The sequence below is a fragment of the Fistularia commersonii genome, chromosome 25 (assembly GCF_037954325.1).
Source record: "Fistularia commersonii isolate RoL2024-O1a breed Wild chromosome 25, RoL_Fcom_v1.0, whole genome shotgun sequence".
In the NCBI taxonomy this organism is placed as follows: Eukaryota; Metazoa; Chordata; class Actinopteri; order Syngnathiformes; family Fistulariidae; genus Fistularia; species Fistularia commersonii.
In genome coordinates, this window is record NC_141308.1 from 393092 (window position 1) to 415758 (window position 22667).

Here is a 22667-nt window from a genome sequence, read left to right on the forward strand (position 1 = left end):
CAACGTGTCTACATTATCAAAATATGAATATTAAAAAAAACTACATGTTGATGTGCCACAAAGCCTTACCAGTTCGAAGAAAGCCCTGCAATTCAGTCACAACACTTGCTGATCTGATTTGAAAGTACAACAGGATAAAGAACACTGACATGTAGGAGTATGTAGGCAGTATGTTTCCATGGCACCTCATGCCCAACTAACTTGGGACTGCTGTTTGAAAATAAAAACTTTTAGGCATTGCTAGACATATACGGTTGTTCAATCAAATCTATAAGACTTAGTGTAGTCATGTCTTCTGTTTGTTCCTTAAAGTGAAAATTAATCATCAGTGTGGTCAGTTCACTCACATTGCATGCATGAATAGACATACAAAATATAGTCTAGATCAAGGGACTGAAACCCAATGGCCCCTACTTGAGATCAAAGTTTAGCTAGTGCAGCCTTCACGTTTTTTTCACACACAATCACACACACACACGCACACATGTTTTGCAGAGTTTTTGCCTTAGGGCACAAAATATCATCCATTGGGCCATGGGTTTGTAACCTAGAGACTAGATTCAACTGAGACAAGAACAATCTCTGGAGTCTCACGTTGATCGCACAAGCGAAGCCATTTATTTACAGAAATACATAAGTAATACTGATTGCCTGTTTGTCTTTCTTCACACTTTTTATTGTGCACTGTCCAGAAGTCATTAGGCTAGCAAACAGAAACAAACTCAGTATTATTTTTTCAATTTCTCATCCAAGCTTCACTATTAACAAATTTGTTTTTTAGTGATCAGTGACCCAAATATGGTCATAAAGTATTGAATAATATTTTTCAACTATACTGTTGTTGCCTTTGATTTGACACAATTTAATCCCAGAATTGTTACTACAAAAAGAGATTCAAGTTAAGATTAGAACATGCGTAAGGAATAAAAACATTTCTATAAGGTGGCCTATCATTTCAGTTCGAATTTGGACACTTATTTGAAATGAACAAATTGTTTTCTAAGTTATATCCCAGGTCTGGATCTTACTTTACTTCTGATCTTCAATGATGGTCCCGATATCCCTACATGCTCTGTCTTATTCTGGGACACTTCAGTGGGGATGATAATAGCTACGACAGGATTTCAACCTGCATACATCAGATGAAGGTCATTCCCTGACAAAGGTAGAATACTCATCTGTCCTAAATTCCAAATCCTGATAATGCCCTTTTTACACTCGAAAACAACAGTCGCCTTCCAGACCCCATTGTAGCACTGTAAATGTGCTAGCAATACACTCTAACATAGAGCACAGGAAATTCAACACTGATAAAAGTGAGTCAATAGCAAGCATCTGAATGGTAGAAAATGAACCTCAAAATGGTACAAGTGCCATCTTATATGCACATAGAGGTATACAAACAATGGTGATTTTTCTTTCAAGAAAGATGTGGCTCTGAAACTGAGAAACTGATAAAGAAAAACAAAAAGACCAGTTCAAATTTTGCGTAGTGCTGATAAGCACACATTTTTCAGGGTTGATAGACAAAGCATAAGTCTACTAAAGTTTATTTAAAAAAAGTGCACTTTTAAGATTATGATGAAGATTAGTCACTCCAAGGGAATAACAGTCTAGCCAAAACCTGCCATTTAAAGGACTTTGCTCAAATATTTAGGAGAGAATTGGGTTTAAAAAGGGAGACGGAGATGAATGGAAATTCATATAAAAATAAGTACATAATCATTAGATGTTTCAAACTGCAAAAAGTTCAGATTCAAACAAAGAAGCTTTTTAACATGTCCCTTAATCAACAAGAGAGCTTCTAAAATGTACAAAGATGAAAAGTAGAGATGAAAAACCCAAAAACTAAAATAAATGTATTGCAAACATTCAAAGAGTTCAGATGACCAATTAGGTTTGGCAGTCAGACAATGGAGAGCAGTTCCAGAAATGTCCCTTTGGTTGATGTCAGGTCTCTGACAAGGAGGAAAGAAATGAAGAGATTCAGCTGCTCGACAGCTATCGGTACCTTGACAATGTAAGACAACAATTTGTTCCGGGGGGAGATCAGGAAGAGACAGTGATGCTGATATTCCTGATGGGTCACAAATGCTAGAAAGTCTGAAGCAGGCGTCTGTAATGGGGCATGATCTCATGCTCTGGCAGGTGCAGGTTGAACTCTAGCGCCACCAGGACAGGGAACTCGAAGGCTATCAGTTCTCTGCGGTTCACTCTGAATCTCTCCTCCAGTTTCTATGAGAACAAAAGATTAAACAAGAGATATCGGAGTGCTCTGTGCCACATTGCTTCAACAGCACTTGTGAGGGTGCCCATCTTATTTTAAATAGCATTTCACAAGATTCTTTATTACCTTACAGCAATTTTGAATAAGACTGGGAAAAAAGAGCAACTTACGATGGTTGACAAAAACCTCTTACAGATGAATAACATTTATAACATTTAAGTAAGCAGCCCTGTAAATGCAGGAAATTGGGAGTCCTAAATAAGATGCTTTGATTTCAGGGATGTATGTTGTAAATTCTATGATCCAATCAGAATAATATTTCAAGGAAGGAAATGTTGGGGATGTTGACACCATGGCTGACATGTGTCACAAGCATTAAATGGTTAGGGAAACATTGCACTCTTGCACTCTTGTCATTACTCTTGATTTTTTTTTTGACGTGAAAATATCCACATGTAGAATTGTATATGGTCAAGACTTTGTGCATGAAAATATTTCCATGCCTCTAACCAGTCCGTGAAAATATTTTCATGCACAAAACCATGCAAAAAGGTTGGCAACCAAAATGGATAGGGACCTATTGTGTCCTACTGTTACATTTACTTGTTTGTACTGTATTTTGATGGAAAGGGCTTTAGATATAAATGTTCTATTGGGTGTGGTACAAATATAGTGCCCTTTCCTTGATAGAATTGGCTACAGTGCTAAAAGCTCTAAAAGCTTTTATATAAACTCAACCCAATAAATCACTTACATCTATCAGAAGCTTGACCTCATGTTTCTTGAGATCGCCACCAATCTTAGCAGCCAGGAGGACACAAGCTCCTGCACAGAGTTTACGATTCTGTTTGTTGAGTTTGCCTTGAAGAACGAGTTTTTCAAAGTAGACGAAAGCCATGGCCACCGTCGGTTCTTCATAACCGCATTCATCCTGAGCCAACTTCCTAATCTCTCTCTTCAAGCTGTTAGGAGCAAATGAGGAAAATGTCAAAAAAAAAAGATTAAACTAAAAAATGGCAGTTGATCATGTTCAAACATATTTATGTTTAACTTGCAGTGGAAAAAAATACCCTCAACATGTCAGTATTTACCTCCTGATCTTGCTGAGTGTGAGCTTTATGTGGGGGAACTTTTCCTTGAAGGTTTCATTCATGTCCTTTTTGAGGTCAGAGGGTTTGACATATTCAATAACCGTGGTCTGAAAAAAAAAAAATATATATATATACACACATACATATAAGTATAAGAATAACTTTATTTATCCCAAAGGAAATTGTTGTGCCAGAGTTTCAAGTAAAACATAACAATAATAAATAATAGTAGGAAATTGTATAAACAGTAAAAAAAAGGGAGGAGAATAAGACATATAAATAAAACTATAAAGTGTCAAAGTCAAGGCTATAAAGTGTTTTAAGGTCTTAACTACAAAGATGTGAAGATTCCCTGCGGCTGAAGGAAGAGGAATATCACAAATGGGCGTCACAGTGGTGCGGTGATTAGCGCTTCGGCCTCACAGCATGACGAACCGTGGTTTGATTCAGACAAGTGGACCTTTCTGTGTGGAGTTTGCATGTTCTACCTGCGTCTGTGTGGGTTTTCTCTGGGTCCTCCAATTTCCTCCCACAGTCCAAATGAGTGATGTTTGTCTGTATATGTGGCCCTGCAATTGACTGGCTACCAGTCTAGGGTGTACCCCACCTCTCGCCCAATGACACCTGGGATAGGCTCCTGCCCATATCCCCCCCCCCCCCCCCCCCGCAACCCTGAGTGCAAAGCATGTAGAGGTATGCAATTTTCACCATAGGTATTCTTCAACTGTGAGTGACGGAATCTAAAACAAAAATCCAGAAAAACACATTGTATGATTTTTAAGTAAGTAATTTGCTTTTTATTGCATGACTTAAGCATTTCATAAATCAGAAAAACAGAACTTGATATTTGGTACAGAAATCAAAACAGAACGACAAATCTTTGTCGGCAATTACAGAGATTAGACGTTCCCTGTAGTTCTTGGCCAGGTTTGCACAGACTACAGCAGTGATTCTGGCCCACTCCTCCATATAGATCTTCTACAGATACTTCAGGTTTCAGGGCAGTCACTGGGAAATATGGACTTTCAGCTCCCTCCAAAGATTTTCTATTTGGTTCAGGTCAGGAGACTGCCTAGGCCAGTCCAGGACCTTGAGATGCTTCTTACGGAGCCACTTCTTGGTTACCCTTGCTGTATGTTTCAGGTCATTGTCATTGACCCATCTTCAAGACTCTTACTGCAGGAAAGAGGTTGTTGCCCAAGATCTTGCGATACATGGCCTCATCCATCCTCCCCTCAATATAGTACAGTCATCCTGTTCCCTTTGCAGAAAAGTATCCCCAAAAGAATGTTTCCTTCTTCCTCCAAACATGGCAGGGGGAGTTTAGACCAAAAAGCTCTATTTTTGTCTCATCAGACCACATGAGTGTAGAGTGTAGAATTTTCAAAGAAAAATGGACTAAGGCCAATTTATTTACAGAGATGCAGGGGAAACCTTTGTGCCTGATGTGTTTGCAACAAGTTTCGGTATTTAAGGAATATAATATTTGGCGCCACTACAAGACTCATCACAGCGAAAAATATGACAGCTTGCAAGGATAAGATCAGCGAATTGCTGGCGGGTCTGAGGAAACAGCAGTCCACTTTCACAGATAGCCGAGAAATCAGTGAAGCAGCGGTAAAAGACAGCTACCGAATTGATAGTGAGAATGGCCAATTTAATGTTAGTCATCAGTTTCACTACAAAAGAGTATGGTGGAATTCAACTGTTCATGCAACTCCATACATTTTCAGTATGTATTGTATGTGTATGCATGTTTCATGGATGGAGTTTACACATTTACAGGACAGGTGAGTACTTTCTTCCTTACAAATTAAAGAGAGTGCTATTAAATGTGAAAGGTGTAGGTCGGGATTCAATGTAGATTTCATATGCACATGTGTAAATGGTTTAAAAATCCCTTTTCATTATAAGTTCTTTATAAGTAAAGTGCTTTACTGTATTTTTCAATACTAATTACCAATGTTAAAGTTTTGTGCCTTTGTATGACCAGTGGTATCCGTTGCAATGCATCCATGTGAATGATAAAAGTAAATTACACGTTTGTCTAAGGAAATATGAGGTGTTTCATGAAATGTTTTATAAAAGGATTGTTCATTAAATTCAAAGATTTTCCTAATGTCCTTGTACTAACAGAGGAAAGACATGATATTTTGGTTATTTATTGCTGAGTATGCTATCATTTTAATGGTTCGGCCCACTTGACATCTACCTAGGCCAGGGGTTGGCAACCCGCGGCTCTCTCATCTTTACACTGCGGCTCCAAGTGGCTTGGGAAAATAAATTATGAATATTTAATTGAAGTATATTTAATTTGTTATAATTCCTTTTTTTACTTTTAGTTCTAATTTGAAAGATTATTGTGATCTTGAAATATTAAATAAAATTATATTTATTATTTTTCGCTGCTCAAAATAACGTCACACTCGCGGAAGCCGGTATACCCACCAGCCGGTAAAGTCCCGATTTGCAGATGCTGTGCGCAGAAGTTCAGGAGCAGAAGTCCCATAAACCAGGTAAAAGAAATATTTATGAGGATATTTTGCAAATATATATTTTTTATCGTTTACTGACAGTGATTTTTTCCCGATTTATTTTTAAAATTCAGGTCAAGGTTCTGCTAAACTCACTGAAAGCCCAAATCTCAAAATGAGTTCATTACATAAATAAAATTTAATTTTGTGAATTTCAGAAGCAACACACTACACACTTATTTATACAAAGTGTAAAGGTAATAAACAGCAATATATATAGTGGTACCTTTATTTTAGACGTCAAAAAGTATTTGCGGCTCCCAGTGTTTTATTTTCCGAGGAAACCGGGTCCAAATGGCTCTTTGGGTGTTACGGGTTGCCGACCCCTGACCTAGGCCATATGTTGCCCGCGATGAGAAATTAGTTTTGACACCCCTGTTCTAGACTGATCCCTCACCATCCTCATGATCACCAATGCCACAAAAGGTGAGATCTTGCATGGAGCCCCAAACCGAGGGGGATTGACCATCACCTTGAACTTCTAATAATCGGCCAACAGTTGTAGCCTTCTCACCAAGCTGCTTGCCTATTGTCCTGTAGCCCATACCAGCCTTGTGCAGGTCTACAATTTTATCCCTGAGGTCTTTAAACAGCTGTTTTGAGCTTGGCCATTGTGGAGAGATTGGAGTTTGTTTGATTGAGTGTGTAGACACATGTCTTTTATACAGGGGCCAAGTTCAAACTGGTGCAGTTAATACAAGTAATGAGTGGAGAACAGGAGGGCTTCTTAAAGAAGAACTAATACAGTGGGGTAAAAAATTTAGTCAGACACCAATCGTGCAAGTTCTCCCACTTAAAAAGCCTGTAATTTTCATCATAGGTACACTTTAACTATGAGAGAGAATGCGGAAAAAAAAAATCCAGAAAATCACATTGTCTGATTTTTGAAGAATTTATTTGCAAATTGTGGTGGAAAATAAGTATTTGGTCAAGAACAAAAGTTAATCTCAATACTTTCTTATATACCCTTTGTTGGCAATGGGAGAGGTCAAATGTTTTCTCTAAGTCTTTGCAATGTTTCAAACACTGTTGCTGGTATTTTGGCCCATTCCTCCGTGCAGATCTCCTCTAGAGCAGTGGTGTTTTGGGGCCGTTGCTGAGCAACACGTAATATCAGTTCCCTCCAAAGATTTTCTATTGGATTTAGGTCTGGAGACTGATGCTAAGGCACCTCTTACAAGGTCTGTGAGAGAAAAGAAATCTTGCTTGTTTGTAGGTGACCAAATACTTATTTCCCACCATAATTTGCAAATAAATTCTTTAAAAATCAGATAATGTGATTTCTGATTTTTTTTTTGCATTCTGTCTTTCATTTGTTGAAGTGTACCTATGTTGAAAATGACAGGCCTCTACCATCTTTTTGAGTGGGAGACCTTGCACAGTTGGTGGCTGACTGAATACTTTTTTGCCCCACTGAAGTCTGTGAGAGCTGCAATTCTTACTGGTTGGTAGGTGATCAAATACATACATCATGCAATAAAATGCAAATAAATTACTTAAAAATCATACAAGGTGTTTTTCTGGACTTTTCTTTTAGATTTCGTCACTCACAGTTGAAGATTACCTATGATAAAAATTACAGACTTCTATATGTGTTGCAAGTGGGAAAAGCTGAAAAATCAGCAGTGTATCAAATACTTGTTTTCCCCACTGTAACACACACACACACATAAATCTATCTATATATATATATACACACACACATAAATATATATATATATATATATATACACACACACATATATATATATATATATATATTTTTTTTTTTTTTTTTTTTTTTATGTCAAACCGGTAGATTCATATCAAACAGACATGTCCAGGAAAATAATGTTCCTTTCTGCTCTAATTAAGATGAGGCTGCATCAGCTATTGTTACTGTGGGTGTGTTAGACTCAGTTGCTGTGCTTCCTCACCATGTATGAGGGGAAAATGAGGACTCTCTTGTGTTTTCCACAGGGCCATTGGGGGTCATCCAGAAGATTTGGGTCGTATTCACGAAGGTCCCCAAAATCATTCCCTGTCATGACCATAAAACACAATAATAGAGATGAGTAAAAAGTGCACTTCTCTTTCCCGAAATCTGCAAAAAACTGTCAAAACAAGAGGGAAACATTTATCAGGAGGAGGGGAAAATCCCCCCCCCCCCCAAAAAAAATACAAAAGCATGAGTCACCAAGAAGACAAGAGAAGTCCTTTATTTTCCTTTATTTCAGTTATACATAGAGTACAACATCAGTGAAATTCAATCACTGCATCAACTCTTCATGGATGAACCATGAGCAGTAGGCAGCCACATTTAAGTGCCAGGGAAGCAGTTTGGGGATCAGTGTCTTGCTCAACAGCCTTTTGATAGGCTAGGAGGACCAAAGGGATCAAGACCAGAAATGTTCGGTTCTAAGACGACTGCTCTAACCCCCTGAGGCATGCTGCCCTTCGAGGAATCGTGCTAACGAGAGACACCAATGTCCGAGGGCTTGGTGTTAACAACCAACACTTGTGATTCTCAAGCACAGGACTCTGTTTGCACAGAAACGGATCACTGGAGCCTGACTGACCCCATACAAACTGACCTTTATATTCAACTCTTAAAGACACTGGTCAAGAGTTTTGAGAGAAACCCTCCTTTTTTATTGTTGACTTAAAATCAAATAAATACAATTTTAAATGTTGAAAAGCAGTAAACTGATGTAATAAGAAGAATGATGTAACTTTAAGTGACAAACAAATCCAAACAAATCCAGATTTTTAAAGTAAAAATTTCTCTCGAGGAATAGAACTTAACAATAAGCCAAAATTTTAGTCTATTGTGTCCCAACTGTTGGTGACTACACTGAATAAATACAATATAGATACAATCTGCAGAAAGACTATAGTACATTAATATTACACTTATGATATGAATTGAAAACTATAGCCACATTGATATACATGTTGGAAACTAAAATGAATTTCTTATACATTGTAAATCTTAATGTGTATATGTAGAAGAGATGAGACAGCCTCATGCTGCGAGTGACAACAACTCAATACTGCATTGAACCATATACTGCTCTGTTGCTATGACATTTATTTACTGATTCTCTTTAGTAACATGCCACAACACCAGTATTTACTGGATAGACTTATAAAGTGTGTTGTATGTTCTTTATTTATGTCTGTACTTGCCCTGGAACAATTGATGCATATTTGCACTGTGAGGATAAACATTAAAACAAAAATTAAAGTTTGTTCTACACTAAGAAATGTTTTGGTCCACCTCAGATGAACTTTGTCAGGATTCACAATAAACTGTTTCACATACTTATTGATATTGTTTCTTGAAACAGTGAATGAAACATAGAAACAAACCATAATGCTGAACCAAACATGACAATAACATCAATGTAGCAGCAGCTCACTGACCTGTGTCCAGACTGCTCTGGTTACTGTTGGCTCTGCCCAAGCTAAGGTTGCGGTGGCTGGCATTGCGAAACTGAGTGAAGGATGATGTGGAGTCAATAGTGTTCCTTCGGCCTCCAAGCACGTTAGTCGGGTACAAGAACTGAGTGTAGGAAACAGTCTACAAATACAGAGAGAAGTTGAATGTCAAACTTTTAAAAGGATTGTATTTTGTTGCAAAAAATAGATATGGGCTTGGACTGCTGATCAATCTGATCAATTGGTTACATTCACCTAGCTGAAAAATTACAGCGAAACACAAATTACAAAGGCCTCGCCCCAGCAAGGTTTTTGTGAAAACCAGTGAGACCAAGCAAGCAAAGCCACAGTGACTCAACAACAGTAGAAGTGATTTGTCATGTCATTGCATGTCTCCAAGCTACTGTGTAAAATACTTAAGCAGTCTCTTACATAAAAACACACATCTGACTTTTAAGTCAAAGTAGATGTTCACTTGTTTTACCTTGTAACCTATCAGTGTGTCACTTGTTGCTGCCATTACTGCAGATAATTTGAAGCAGAGTACCATATTTTTCGGACAATAAGTCGCAGTTTTTTTCATAGTTTGGCCGGGGTTGTGACTTATACTCTGGAGCGACTTATGTGTGAAATTATTGAGCTCTCTTGCTCTGATGTGTGTCTGTCTGTGCCTGCGTGTGTCTTTAATATAACAGCGATCGTCACACACACACACACACGCCAACCAATCAAAATTGAGTGGGGGCGGGTCATGGCAGAAGTGCGTTGTGAAAAAAGATGCTACCAGCGACTTCTGTACCTATGAAAATGGATCATTTCAACATTCGCAGTAACTTATAAAAACAACTGAGAAGGGCTGAACAAAAATGGCACCAAAAAGAAAATCATACTCTGCAGGTTATAAGCCAGAAGTAGTATTATATGCAGCCGAAAACGGCAATCGAGCAGCAGAAAGAAAGTTTGAAGTCAGTGAGAAACTTGTATGGGACTGGGGAAAAGTGGAGGTTACTCTTACTGAAATGAAGAAAACTAAAAAAGCTAATCTCGGGCTAAAAGCTAGCTGGTCACAGCTAGAGGAACGAGTTCACACATGGGTGCTTGAACAACGTGCTGCCGGGAGAGGTCTGTCAACAGTGCAGTTCCATCTTCACACCCAGGTAGTTGCCAAGGAGATGAATATAAATGACTTTGCGGGAGGACCTTCCTGGTGTTATCGCTTCATGCAACGCAATCACCTCTCTATCAGAGCAAGGACATCATCCTGTCAGGATTCACAAAGGCTGGAACAATTAGAACTGCAAGTGACGATGACTCTGATGTAAGTGACGTACCGGTAGTAGAGGAAGTGGCGCATTGTCTACAGTCAGTTTGCGCGGTTGTTCAGAAGTGACACCGAAGAAGAAGATTTCATTGGACTTAGTGATCAAGAGTGACAATGATTGTTTGGTTGTAGCATGTGCTATATGCTATAGTTATTTAGTTAGACACTACGTAGTGTCTAACTCGTAGTGTCTGCTATAGTTATTTAGTATAGTTAACATAGCCCAAGAGGCACGTTCTCAGTTCGTTGTTTACGCCTCATATAGGCTATACTTATTCAGCTTGTTGTTCTATATTCTATTTTAATTTAAAATTGCCTTTCAAGATGAAATGCCTATTCCTGGGTCCGTGTCCTGGGTGTTCATCTACCGGGGACAACAATTCACTTCTCACCAGGGACACCCCCAAGTCACATACTGACCGGATACCTGAGCCACCGAGCATTAACTCTACTTCAAGCCCTTCCCCAATAAGCAAAAGAAAAACTTTTTTTGCCTACCTCTAGGCTTCATTTTGTTCCCTGCGTTTGGTCTCTACCCACAGCGTGTGACATGGGCCTATAAATTCTGTCCATAAAGATTATGAACAGAATCTGTGGCAAAGGGGCACCCCGGCTGTCACTGGAAACAAACATGTCTTACTGCTGGCAATGTATATGGGGAGGTACAGTAACCCTTACTCCCAGAGCACCCCACGATGGACGTGAGGTGCCGGGCCTGAGGCAAAACCAAGGAATGCAGAGGAATTGTGGAAGGTTGTCAAATCATCCTGGGATGGAATACCTGTTTCCAGGTGTCAGAAGTTGGCTGACTCCATGCAACACAGATATGAGGCAGTTCTCGAAAACAATGGTTATGCAACTAAATATTAGTTTCGTGAATCAAAGGTATGGTACATCTTAATGTGGTTTCATTTGAGTTTGTTATGAAAAATTAAGACACTGCTATTCTTTTGAATAGCCCATGACCACTTTTTGTTAATTTTCTGTAAATTAATTCAAATATTGCTACTTTTTTCTTGATGCTTTCATGCAAAATATAGAGTCCAGTGTTCCCAGAGAATGTTAATAAAAATATTAGGATTTTAAGCTTTATCCACATTTTTAACAACACTGCTATTATTTTTAACACTACTGTACACATATATACAAATATATATATCTACGTATACACACGCACACACACACATATATATATCAATTAAAAATACAGCATCAGAAATGAAAAGTACAAAAAAAATAAAACTTTCAATACATAAACATTTACTCGGTTTTCCTCACCTTTCCATCAGCTCCCAGTTCCACACCCTCGAGCCCAATCACCATCTCTTTGGCACTGACCCCTCCTGATGAGTGACGCTGACGCCCTGCTTCAATCTTTAAATCCCTGATAAGCATAGCAAATGTCAATATTCTACCAAAGAAAAACGTTCTTTAAGTTCCACCCTCCCCTCCTAAGCTTAAGTGCTGAGGCATGTTGCAGTCCTGCCCCTATCATTGATTTGCAGTTGGCCTACTTCATGTTATTGCCTGTATCTTTGTATATCAGACCGATTCTGCATATGAAAGTGCACCCTTGGGTGGAAGGATGACGCAGAGTATGGGTTCATCTCCAAAAACCCTGCTGCCTCATGGGTGCCTGAAATGCCATACTGATGTAGAAGATCTGAAGGTCGAATAAGCTGAAAAACTAAAAATAAAAAATCTGTTTATGTGGTAAATATAGAAAAATCTTTAGAGGAATTTAGAGAAATTTGCTATCTGGCAGAGATGCAAGTACACATTGTTGACAATCGATCAGAGACATCAAGATCCCCTAGCAGTGGACTTCTTATAGCACAGTGGAGATTGAATGAAAAGAGAACAAACGAAACAAACAAAATGGAAAGTTTCTAAAAAGAACAGCATTTCTATGAAGCAGTGAAGAAAACAAAAATTACAAGGTTGTGCCTCAGCCAAAAAAGGAATCAGAATGAAATCCCAAAGTAACTGACATTGCTTAGTTACATGCATAAAATTATTTGACTGGCAATAGTTTACAATAATATCTGAGTTTGGACAGATAATTTAGAGCGATAACAACCTTTTTTTTTTTTTTTTTTTTTTAAAAGGGAATCTTTTTTTTATTTTAATACAGATCAGTTTGATTCATTATTTTGCATCAACATTTGTGTTTAAAATCTAATACATCTAATCACCTAATGATTTCTGAACTACGGATTTCTGAACGGATATTGTGGATTCAATCATGGCAATACTTACTAAAATGTAGAAGTAATATAATAGTAAAATAATAATTCTTGTCATCTGAACATTGTTAAGAATAAAAGTGTAAAAAAAATAACTTGAATCATGATCTTAATCATATTATTATCATTAAAGACTGTCAAGAGAATATTGATATTTATTGGTTTGGTCTTTCGAACTAATTCAAAAGGTAAAGGTAACATTAAAAAAATCCCAGCTGCTAATTCGTCTTGATTGACTGTTTACATGACAGTAACTCACCCAATACATGGGTGAGGGAGTTTGAAAATCTGCCAACAAATAAGCTTTAGATTCAACTCTAGATCAATTTAATAAGGGATTTATAATCTGAAAATGCCTCTTCTTTTTTATGTACTGTAACAGTTATGTCTTCCATTATATTTCTGTAATTGAAACAAGGTATCATTTAATACTTTCCTTTCAACTATCAACCTTAGTAATTGATCCTAATGTCTGCAGAGTCTCGCACCCCACAAAATGATGAAAATTGGTGAACAGACATCTAAACCACTACCTGAGTATAGTACACCTGTTGACTTTAAGATAATTTGAACCAAATACCAGAAGTATAACCCTGAAAGGACTGTTTTACACTCATACATACAGCATAAAGGACAGAAATCCAAGCAAACATAGAGAAAACATGCGGTGTCCACACAGACAGCTCATCATCCATTCTATAAGGTCACCGCCCCTTCTCCATTTTGAAAGCTAGAGGTAACTCTTGTTTACTTCTAGAATGAAAGACTGACATTTGCTAAAGCATGCTGGACTCGTCTGCTCTCTTGCAAACAAAATTTATTTTATAAACTCTGCATTTATCTAAAGATCAAGAAGTAATACAATCAACAATTTATAAAACACCAATAACATTGTCTGACATTATATTTTGGATACTTAGCGCTTGACTGAGCTGACTGAAGTCAAGATTTAAACTATCAATCAGCAGCAACAAGTAGTCAAATATGCATATTAGATAGCTCGTGGGGGATTGTTAACCCTTGACCTCATGCTGATTGGCTGCCTTGAGAAATTCCACGAACAGACTGAGCCTTTTATCCTGGTCACTAATCCCCAGTATGGGGCTTTTCCCCCCTCTGCATTATATTATTTGGTGTTTATGTGTTCTTTTTTTCTAGTTTCTCTGAAACACACGGACTAATGTGATTAAGGGGCATCAGACCCAAGGTTGAATCAGAGCGACCTGAGAGACATTGTACGTTGCAATGGAGGATCCATTTATAGATAAGCAAGAGATGTTTTCTGTTCAAACACCGGAAAGCCCAGTGATGGAAAAACCAAAAGGGTTAACTCATTATTCGCACATTGCGCAACACATGTAATGGGTGATGAATTCCTTCTGCTAGTTGTAGGCAAAATCTACATAGTACTTCTGCTGAGGTGAATCTTCGAATAGTACATAGCAAAGCCAGCATAGTCTGCAACAGAAAAAAAATGTTTAACTTGAACAAAAAGGATGAGTGCCTGTCAGAGCCATTTCAGAATCGAAATACAAGCAACAAGCATTAGCCTTCAATGCAGTCCAAAGCAGTTAATAGCATCTAAAGCCCATGTAACCCACTCCATATCTTTTAATTAGACTTAAAAAAAATGCATCCACACTCAACCAACCCTCAGCAATGTTTGAACCAGTCAAAGGAGAGTATATCCAGAGAAAAAAAAAAGGGAATGAAAAAAAGGTAAAGAGGGAGCACAGACTGGAGGAGGATCAGCATGCTGTAGGATACATACCCTGCTTGGCTACAATCTCGATATGGCAGGACAGAAAATACACTATAGAAGGATCTTCTGCCACTGATTAGGACTATCCTATAAAAACAAAAAATGGAACAAGCTAATCAATATCTATCTGACAAGATCCAGAGGTTCAGTTGGAGAGTGTGCAGTAAAAAATAAGAATGATGTTAATGTCATGTTAATGTCATGAACAGTCTGTTAATACAGAATGCAGTCAGAGTTTTTGTTGTCTTTTTATTTATTTTCGGTTTTTTTTTGTTTGTTTGTTTGTTTTTCACAAGATATGGATATTATTAACTGCCACTGTGAAAATGCTTTGGACTAATGTAGACAGGCTTGGAATTACCAATCTGATACCTTCCGCACTGACATCAACAATGCAGTGAGAGCGAGTGAACAGAAGCTTTCTTCAATGACTATTGCTCATAGAAATAGGATTAATCCTGTTACATACCAAATTTGATAAAAAGTTGAAAACAAAGTGCATATCCAAAATTATGTCAGCATCTTTTTACTGAGGCACTAATGATGTGGAAACATCAAAACATGTTGAATGCTTTAGCAATCCACCAAATGGGACTGTTCATGCTTTTCAATATCAACAAGTATTTTAATAATAACAGAGGACTGGCAATTGGTCTATAGACAATAAAATGGTCGGGACTGACCATATAATATAAAAAAAAGGATTATAAAAAAAAAAGACGTTTTATAACCTCTGACATTGACAGCAACAACATTTTACTTCTCCATGCACGCCTAGTAAAACATCAACCTAAGGGAAGAATAGTTACCTGAAATAGTCTACCCTGATCATACCTGCAAGACGAGAAGACAGGTGCCCTTCTCTTGCCTGTATGGTGAAATAATTGCCTGTCATCTTTGAAGCAAATCCATTGAAAATGAACAGTTTTCCTTTCAAGACTGCAGGCTGCGGTGATTGCACAGTTTATCTGTCAGTTAAGTTTGTTTGGGAAATGAAAGTGAGTCAGCAACAGTCTGATACTGGCTCTTTAAATATATGAGGTTTGTGCTTTGTCATGTATATGTTCAAGAAGACAAGATGACACTTCTAAAATACTTGATTCTCGATTGAAGTTTGGCACCAATCAGCTGCACTGGCACGCGGAATAATTTGTCCACATACTGTAGGTATTTGATGACATAGTGAATGTATGAGTCACAAAACAGAGCAATACCGGTTCAGAGTTGTTTCTTGGATTTGGTACTATTTATTTTTCCAAGCTATGGACAGAAAGGGCAAGTTTTCAGTTCACTGCGGCACAACTGAAGAAGAAAAGGGCATCTATTTTCTTGTCTTACAGGTGAATTCCCCAACATACTTACATAATTATTGGATATTCTTCTTTTTACCAAGAAATCAGTTCATATTTACTCAAATGGACCTGCCCCTGACAAAATGTTGAGCTGGTATTGTGAGCAACTTAAGAGAAAACATTTAGCTGACAGACATCCCAAAGGATTAGGTCTGTTGTTTGGACAAGTAGCAACAAAGACTGATGCGACCAAAATGAAAAAGACATCAGCAGAAAAATAAAAATCAATAATCCTCTATTCATTGAATGTTTGAAATAACCATTAAAGTCACCATGCAACAGTCATTGTTTATAAAGTATCTGTATATACATGCTTGTGTGTGATCTTTGTCACACTTAGCATTTGCAATTTTTGATCCTATGCTGTGATACATTTTGACAGTCATTAAATACAGATTGAAGAGTGTTATAGAGGTATATAAGATATAGTTATAAGCCAGTTTATTAAGCATTTAAATTCAAAATATTGTTTAGGAAGACATGCCTTGTCATCAAAGTGTGGCTTTGATTATGAAGAAAGAGCCACACAACAGTTAGTAACTGGAGACAGCCAGCCATGAAACTAACAAGTGTTGTTTGCCTTCATACCTTCCATTGTGCATATCGTGTTGCCTCATGTTTTTTATGAAGTGGACCTTCTTGAAGCTCTTTGGTCTGGGTGAACCTGAAAGGGTTCGGCATCTAAAATGCAAAAAACAAACAAAAGAACCATTAAAAATACTGTTTTACCTAATAGACGAAGTGAATGGTGTATACATTTTCAAAAATTCAAAATTCTCAGCTTCTAGATCTACCTTTTTTAATTTGTCTCATGTTTGTGTAGGGCTGAGATTGATTAATCAATTGGATTAATTTTTGTTATCCGTGATGGGAAACGGAAGGATGCTTCAGTAGAGATCGTAAACGTCAGTTACCTGCGAAGAGGAGCATTCTCCTCAATGTCCTCTAGGGTTTCCAGAGAAGAGCGCTGAGAGATGAGCCTTCGTCTAGGGGCAGAAGCGGAACAAAAGTTTGGAGTTATGAAGATAACGTTGTCACCATAACACCTCATCCAAAAAGCTACCTATTTACTAAACAGCCAGATAGATAATAACCATCCTCATCCATATATGAGTAATGCATATCATACCAAACCAAATTCAACAGACACCTAAACAAAATACATGTTCAGGATTTAAAAAAAAAAAAAACAGTTCCAGGAAGCTTTATTATACTGTCCGCATGTTAACATGGCTATCCTCTTCAAGGTGGTGAGTATTACTACCAGCATTACCCCTTTATTTGAAGGAATTATGAGGGGGTTTCTCTTTTTTAGAACCATCCTCACAGGCATAATTAAACAAAAAACCAACATGCAGAGTGTGAGGATATGATTTAGAAATTATATTGATTTAGACCAGGAAATAGTTAAAAAAAAAAGAAGCAAAATAAAATTGTTAAATGTTATATATGCTGGATATTTTCAAAAAAGGATGTTTTTAGTTCCCAGCTATGGCAAAAATATTGTGCATGTTGACTAGGGTTTGGAACAAAGGTCATATAGTGGTGCTAAATTAACAGCAGCGCCTGGACATTTCACAGAATGACTCTTCAAACAGGAAAGTTATCCCTTAACACTTCTGTTTTCCTGCATGTTCAATGATTATTCTCAATTCTTCCATAGATTAAAAGGATTTCTCCAGGACGACAATCATAAACAAATAGGCTGGCCATGAAAGCACTTGGTGTTATACATTTTGTCACAGATGACCTTCATCTCACACTTTAGTTTCACAACCAAACAGACTAATTCTGCTTAAACACTTTTATGTGATCAGCTGCCAGTTGCTGAAACATACCCACATGTAATAGCGAAGTAGACCTAAGTTACACCAAAATTAGGCTGTAAGTGCATGTTAAGCATCGTACATAATCCAACAGTGCAAAGTGTCCACATTTTGAGTCATGGAAATTAAGATAGTGTTCAAATAATAAAAGCCTGATACATCTTCCCAAGGGGGCTGTGAGACAACAAATCTGCACCGGTCTTACCACTCAGCTGACAGCTAACAAATGACATCCCACTATTGATATTCAATCATCCATGCATTTAACATGCCCCGATTCTTTCTGCAGTTCAATGTTTACAGCTACAGCCAGTGACACTTTACTTGACCCACCCCCTTCTTGACTGAGTGTTTCTGAGTGAGAGAGTGGGGCTGGTTAATAAACAACAGAACATGAGGACGGATTAACAAAAGATGACTGTCCTTGAGGATCTCCAAGGGTTTAAACCAACATGAGCTGAGTGAACGCTGGATAGCAGAATGGTTTGAGTTCCAGAAGGAGGCCAAGTTTTGAAGACAAGAAAGTAGGGGGCCTTTATATCTGTTGATGCTTTATTTATTAAAGATAATGAATGGAAGGGAAAAATATCATGCTTGACTGCATATTTTGAGTCTAAATCTGTGAGAATAGCACAGGCAATCCATCTTCCAATGACTACACTGGAATATGCAAGAAACTTCCAGTTCCAGCGCCTTAAATAAAGTGTATTATTATTTATAATCTCATTGCTAATTTTATTTAAATGTGTCATTCCATAGGTAGAACTCTGGAGAATTATTCATAAGAGAAATCATTTCCACAGTGTCCTTTGGGCACTTGATATTTGGGTAACTTGTCATGCATTAGAACTAAAGACATCATTTACGATCTTCTTCAACTGAAGAGGCATGGTTTATGGTAGGGTATCCCTGTTGTGGTCAGGTGATTACGGTTTGAAGGATTCTGCAGTGCTAAATACATATTTTAATCTTATAAATTAAACTGTGGATCTGTGCATGTTTGAAAGAGATTAGGGTGTTTGAGCACTTGTTACATCTTTTCCAGAAGTTCAAATTATGCCCTTCAAGTTATTCCATTTGCTACAAGTCTTTCATCTTTGAGAGAAGATAATGATGATAATATCCACAATGTTTTCCTGTGAAATTATTGAAAAATGTTCCCAAAACACATTAATAGTACCCGTTAGTGACTAAAGACCGCATGGTCTTGACAAAAGTAAAAAGAAAGGGACATTTTTATTTGCAGCATAGTTTCTAGAGGACCTTTATAATAGCTTGTGGTACTGGTTTTCCATTGCAGCTTCTGCTGTCTAGTGCATGAAAAGGTAATGTTAAAGACAGAAATATACTGGATTATACAAACCCCAAATAAAGTAAAATGAGAGGGTTAGAGGGTAGACTTATATAAAATCTAAGGCAGACACAACCAGATAGTAAAAAGTACTTTGTTTTTTTTGTATTTTTTAATTCAAGATAAATCTGTTAAAATCAAAACATCTCTTTGTGGAATCAAAGCCCCTTTATAATAAAAAAACATAACTAAGTAGAAATGTGTCTGTAACTCCTCGCAACAAAAAGATTTAGATCTACAGAATGCAAAACTGCTGGATGATTGGACTGGATCATTTTACTCTGAATTATCAATAGGAGCGCTGAGAATGAAAAAGCACAACATTTTTGAAAACAAAATGACTGAAATGAGTTCCAAAGAAGCTTTGGCCAGAAAAATCTATGTATATAAACATCCATGGTTTAGTGACATCCTGAGCAGGGGCAAACACTGAAGGCCAAAAGCATAAGAAGGAAATGCGTATCGGGTGACTGAGAGAAGAAGTGGAGCAAAGAAAATACAGTGTAGACAACTAGAGTGCTTCACAGAAAGCCTTGGCATCAAGTCTCTTCCTGCAAAATCTCTGGACACATTTCCACCAGCTGCATTCAGAAAACAAAACAAGCACTGTGCAAACTATGTCTCAAGTTGAACTGCATGACTTCTGAAATTTGACACAAATTATAAATGAGGATTAAAGGAAATTGAGCACTTAATGCTTTAATAAAACATACAATTTGAGAAATGTATGATTATGTTCCTAAAAAAAAAAATGCTCAAAATGTGTATGACACATCTTTAGACTTTTTTAAAATCTGATACTTGTAAAGTGTCTCATTAACCCAATTATTGAGAATTGTTTTCAATTTAAAAAAAAAAACACAATTGGATTATTTGCGCATTGAAAGTAAATCATGTTCAAATTACTCAAATACAGCCTCAGGGCGGCACGGGCCAGTGTCTCCCTGAGAGCCAGCTTCGGGGGGGATGGGCCGGTGTCCCCGTGATCGAGTAAAACTTTTGCCATTACCAAACATGCAAATCGAACCTAATAATCTCAAACGGATCGGTCGAAGCCCGGGTTAACAGTGACTGCCATTGGTACCAATAACCTACAGAGTACCAGTGGAAACTGGGCTACTGTGGGTAAAGAAGGGTGATGCATGATTGAGAGAGAAGAGGAAAGGCAAGAGTCTGGGACTGAGAGTAGGGACTTTGAATATCAGGACAATGATAGGAAAAGTAGAAAGTTGGTTGACATGATGCAGAGAAGGAATGTGGATGTACTGTGTGTCCAGGAGACCAGTTGGAAAGACTGACAGCAGAAGTCCGCATTTGTAAACAGCAGTCTTGCTTCATGCCTTGAAAGAGTACTACAGATGCAGTATTTGCTTTGAGAATACTGATAGAGAAGTACAGTGGAGGCCAGAGGGAGCTGCATTGTGTTTATGTAGACCTAGAAAAACCATATGACAAGGTGCCAAGAGAGGAACTCTGGTATGTGGCAGAGAATTATGTTAGACTGGTGCAGGACATGTATACTACATATTAAGACAGTGGTGGGGGTAACAAAGAAGTTCAAGGTGGAAGTGGGACTCCATCAGGGATCAGCTCTGAGCCCCTTCTTGTTTGCAGTGGTGATGGACATGCTGACAGATGAGGTTAGACAGGAATCTTCATGGACCATGAGGTTTGTAGACGACATTGTGATCTGTAGAGAGATCAGGAAACAGGTTGAGGAAAATCTAGAGGTGGAAGTATGCACTGGAAAGGAGAGGAATGAAGGTTAGTCGCAGCAAGACAGAGTATGTGTATGAGAGGAATCCGGGTGGAACGGTGAGGCTACAGAGAGTGGAGATCAAGGAGTTGGAAGATTTCAGGTACTTTGGGACAACAGTCCAGAGTGCAGAGAGCATGGAAACGAGATGAAGAGATGGGTTCAAGCAGGTTGGAACGGGTGGAGAAAAGTGTCAGAGGTACCATAAGACGATAAGCCAGAATGAAAGGAAAGGTGTACAAGACAGTGGTGAGACCAGTGATGCTATATGGCCTAGAAACAGTGACAATGATGAAAAGACAGGGGGCAGAGCTGGAGGTCGCAGAGATGAAGAGGCTAGCGTTCTCTTTGGGAGTGACCAGGATGGATAGGATCGGGAATGTGTCTTTTAGAGGAACAGGACATGTTAGATGTTTTGGAGAGGTCAGAGAAGCCAGACTGAGATGGTTCAGTCATGGACAGAGATGGGATACTGAATATATTGGAAGACGGATGCTGGAGTTAGAGCTGCCAGGCAGGAGGTCTAAAGGAAGACCAATGAGAAGATTTATGGATGTAGTGAGAGAGGATATGAAGGTAGTTGGTTTGAGAGAGGAGGCTACAGAGAATAGGGTTAGGTGGAGAAGGGTGATTCGCTGTGGCAACCCCTGAAGGGAAAAGCAAAAAGGGGCAGACATGTTGAAATTACACCACAGGGATCTGTAGGCTCTGTTCTGGAACTATTGGCAGTGTTACATAATCATCCTCAGCAGGAGATCTTATGGAAGTGCAGATGTCTACATTTCCTTTTTCTCTATAAACAGAGAGCACAAAAGAACTGAGGGTTTGTGAATCTCTCTTTTTTTTTTTGAGATTGTAGTTGTGCTTTAAGTTTTATTACTCACTCAAGGCTCACTCAATAATAAGAAGTCACCCAAGACAAAACTGATACTTGGTAGTTTTAAAGTAATGTCTTAAAAAAATAAAATAAAAAAAAATTGCTGTACCACCCATTGTGACTAACTGACTATGGTTATCTAGCTTCCCCTTTCACAGAACCTCTGTGAAAAGCAGTGAGCAACAGAGGCGAAAGGGGGCATTGCAAGGGGGACCCCTCCCCACTTTAGTGTACAAGGTAATGTTATAATCTAACATGATAGCTTTTCCACTCGTCTATGTGACATCAGAGCATGCTCTTTATTAGCACAACAGAGGAGTGCAACCTCCTCGACCGTCATCCCTTCTATTTCTTGAAAAAGTAATGCAATATAAAGTGCAATAAGAACAGATCTTCACAGATGGATGAAAAGGATCCTAACACACATACTACCATTGCCACTTGGATGTCAACAGAATGAAGCGCAAAGGCTACAGCAACTTATTTATCTGGGATCAGATTGGCTCCCAGTACTTACAATTACTACCTGAACATCCTGAGGTCAGGGAGTTATGCACTTTGAAGAACTGCTTGCAAATTTCAGAATATTTTCATCAAGGGAAAAAGGCACCCCTTTTCAATGTGTGTGGTAGCACCATTCAAAAGAAAAGAAACAAATTGGCAAACTAAAGTGATCAGACAAAAAAACAACTGAAAAAGTAGGATTATCTGATGTAGAAGAGCCTGTCATTAACAAGAACAGCATGAAAATGAATGAATGCATCCTCATTCAGCAATGCTGGAACCAAGAATCAAAAAAATTAAGAAAAAAAAATTGATAAGTCCTGTAATGTAAGATTGAAGATTAGATAAAGCTATGGACACTGAAACAGTGGAGACAGGTAAAAGACAGCCAGCCATGCAG

The 22667-nt window shown here is 38.1% G+C and overlaps 1 protein-coding gene across 2 annotated transcripts in view; it reads right to left on the minus strand.

Annotated features, from left to right (window-relative positions):
- cables1 (Cdk5 and Abl enzyme substrate 1) overlaps positions 1-22667 on the minus strand; it is a 24697-nt gene continuing 2030 nt past the window's right edge. The window contains exons 2-10 of one of the 2 annotated variants that reach the window (XM_086172858.1): positions 16868-16939; positions 16542-16634; positions 14611-14688; positions 11872-11977; positions 9258-9414; positions 7769-7872; positions 3319-3425; positions 2982-3189; positions 1-2235 (exon numbers count right to left, since the gene is read on the minus strand). In XM_086172858.1, coding sequence (XP_086028984.1) covers positions 2095-2235; positions 2982-3189; positions 3319-3425; positions 7769-7872; positions 9258-9414; positions 11872-11977; positions 14611-14688; positions 16542-16634; positions 16868-16939 — 1066 coding nt within the window. In that variant the 3' untranslated portion in view covers positions 1-2094. The remainder of the gene's footprint in view (positions 2236-2981; positions 3190-3318; positions 3426-7768; positions 7873-9257; positions 9415-11871; positions 11978-14610; positions 14689-16541; positions 16635-16867; positions 16940-22667) is intronic. The other variant, XM_086172859.1, reaches the window with a different exon arrangement.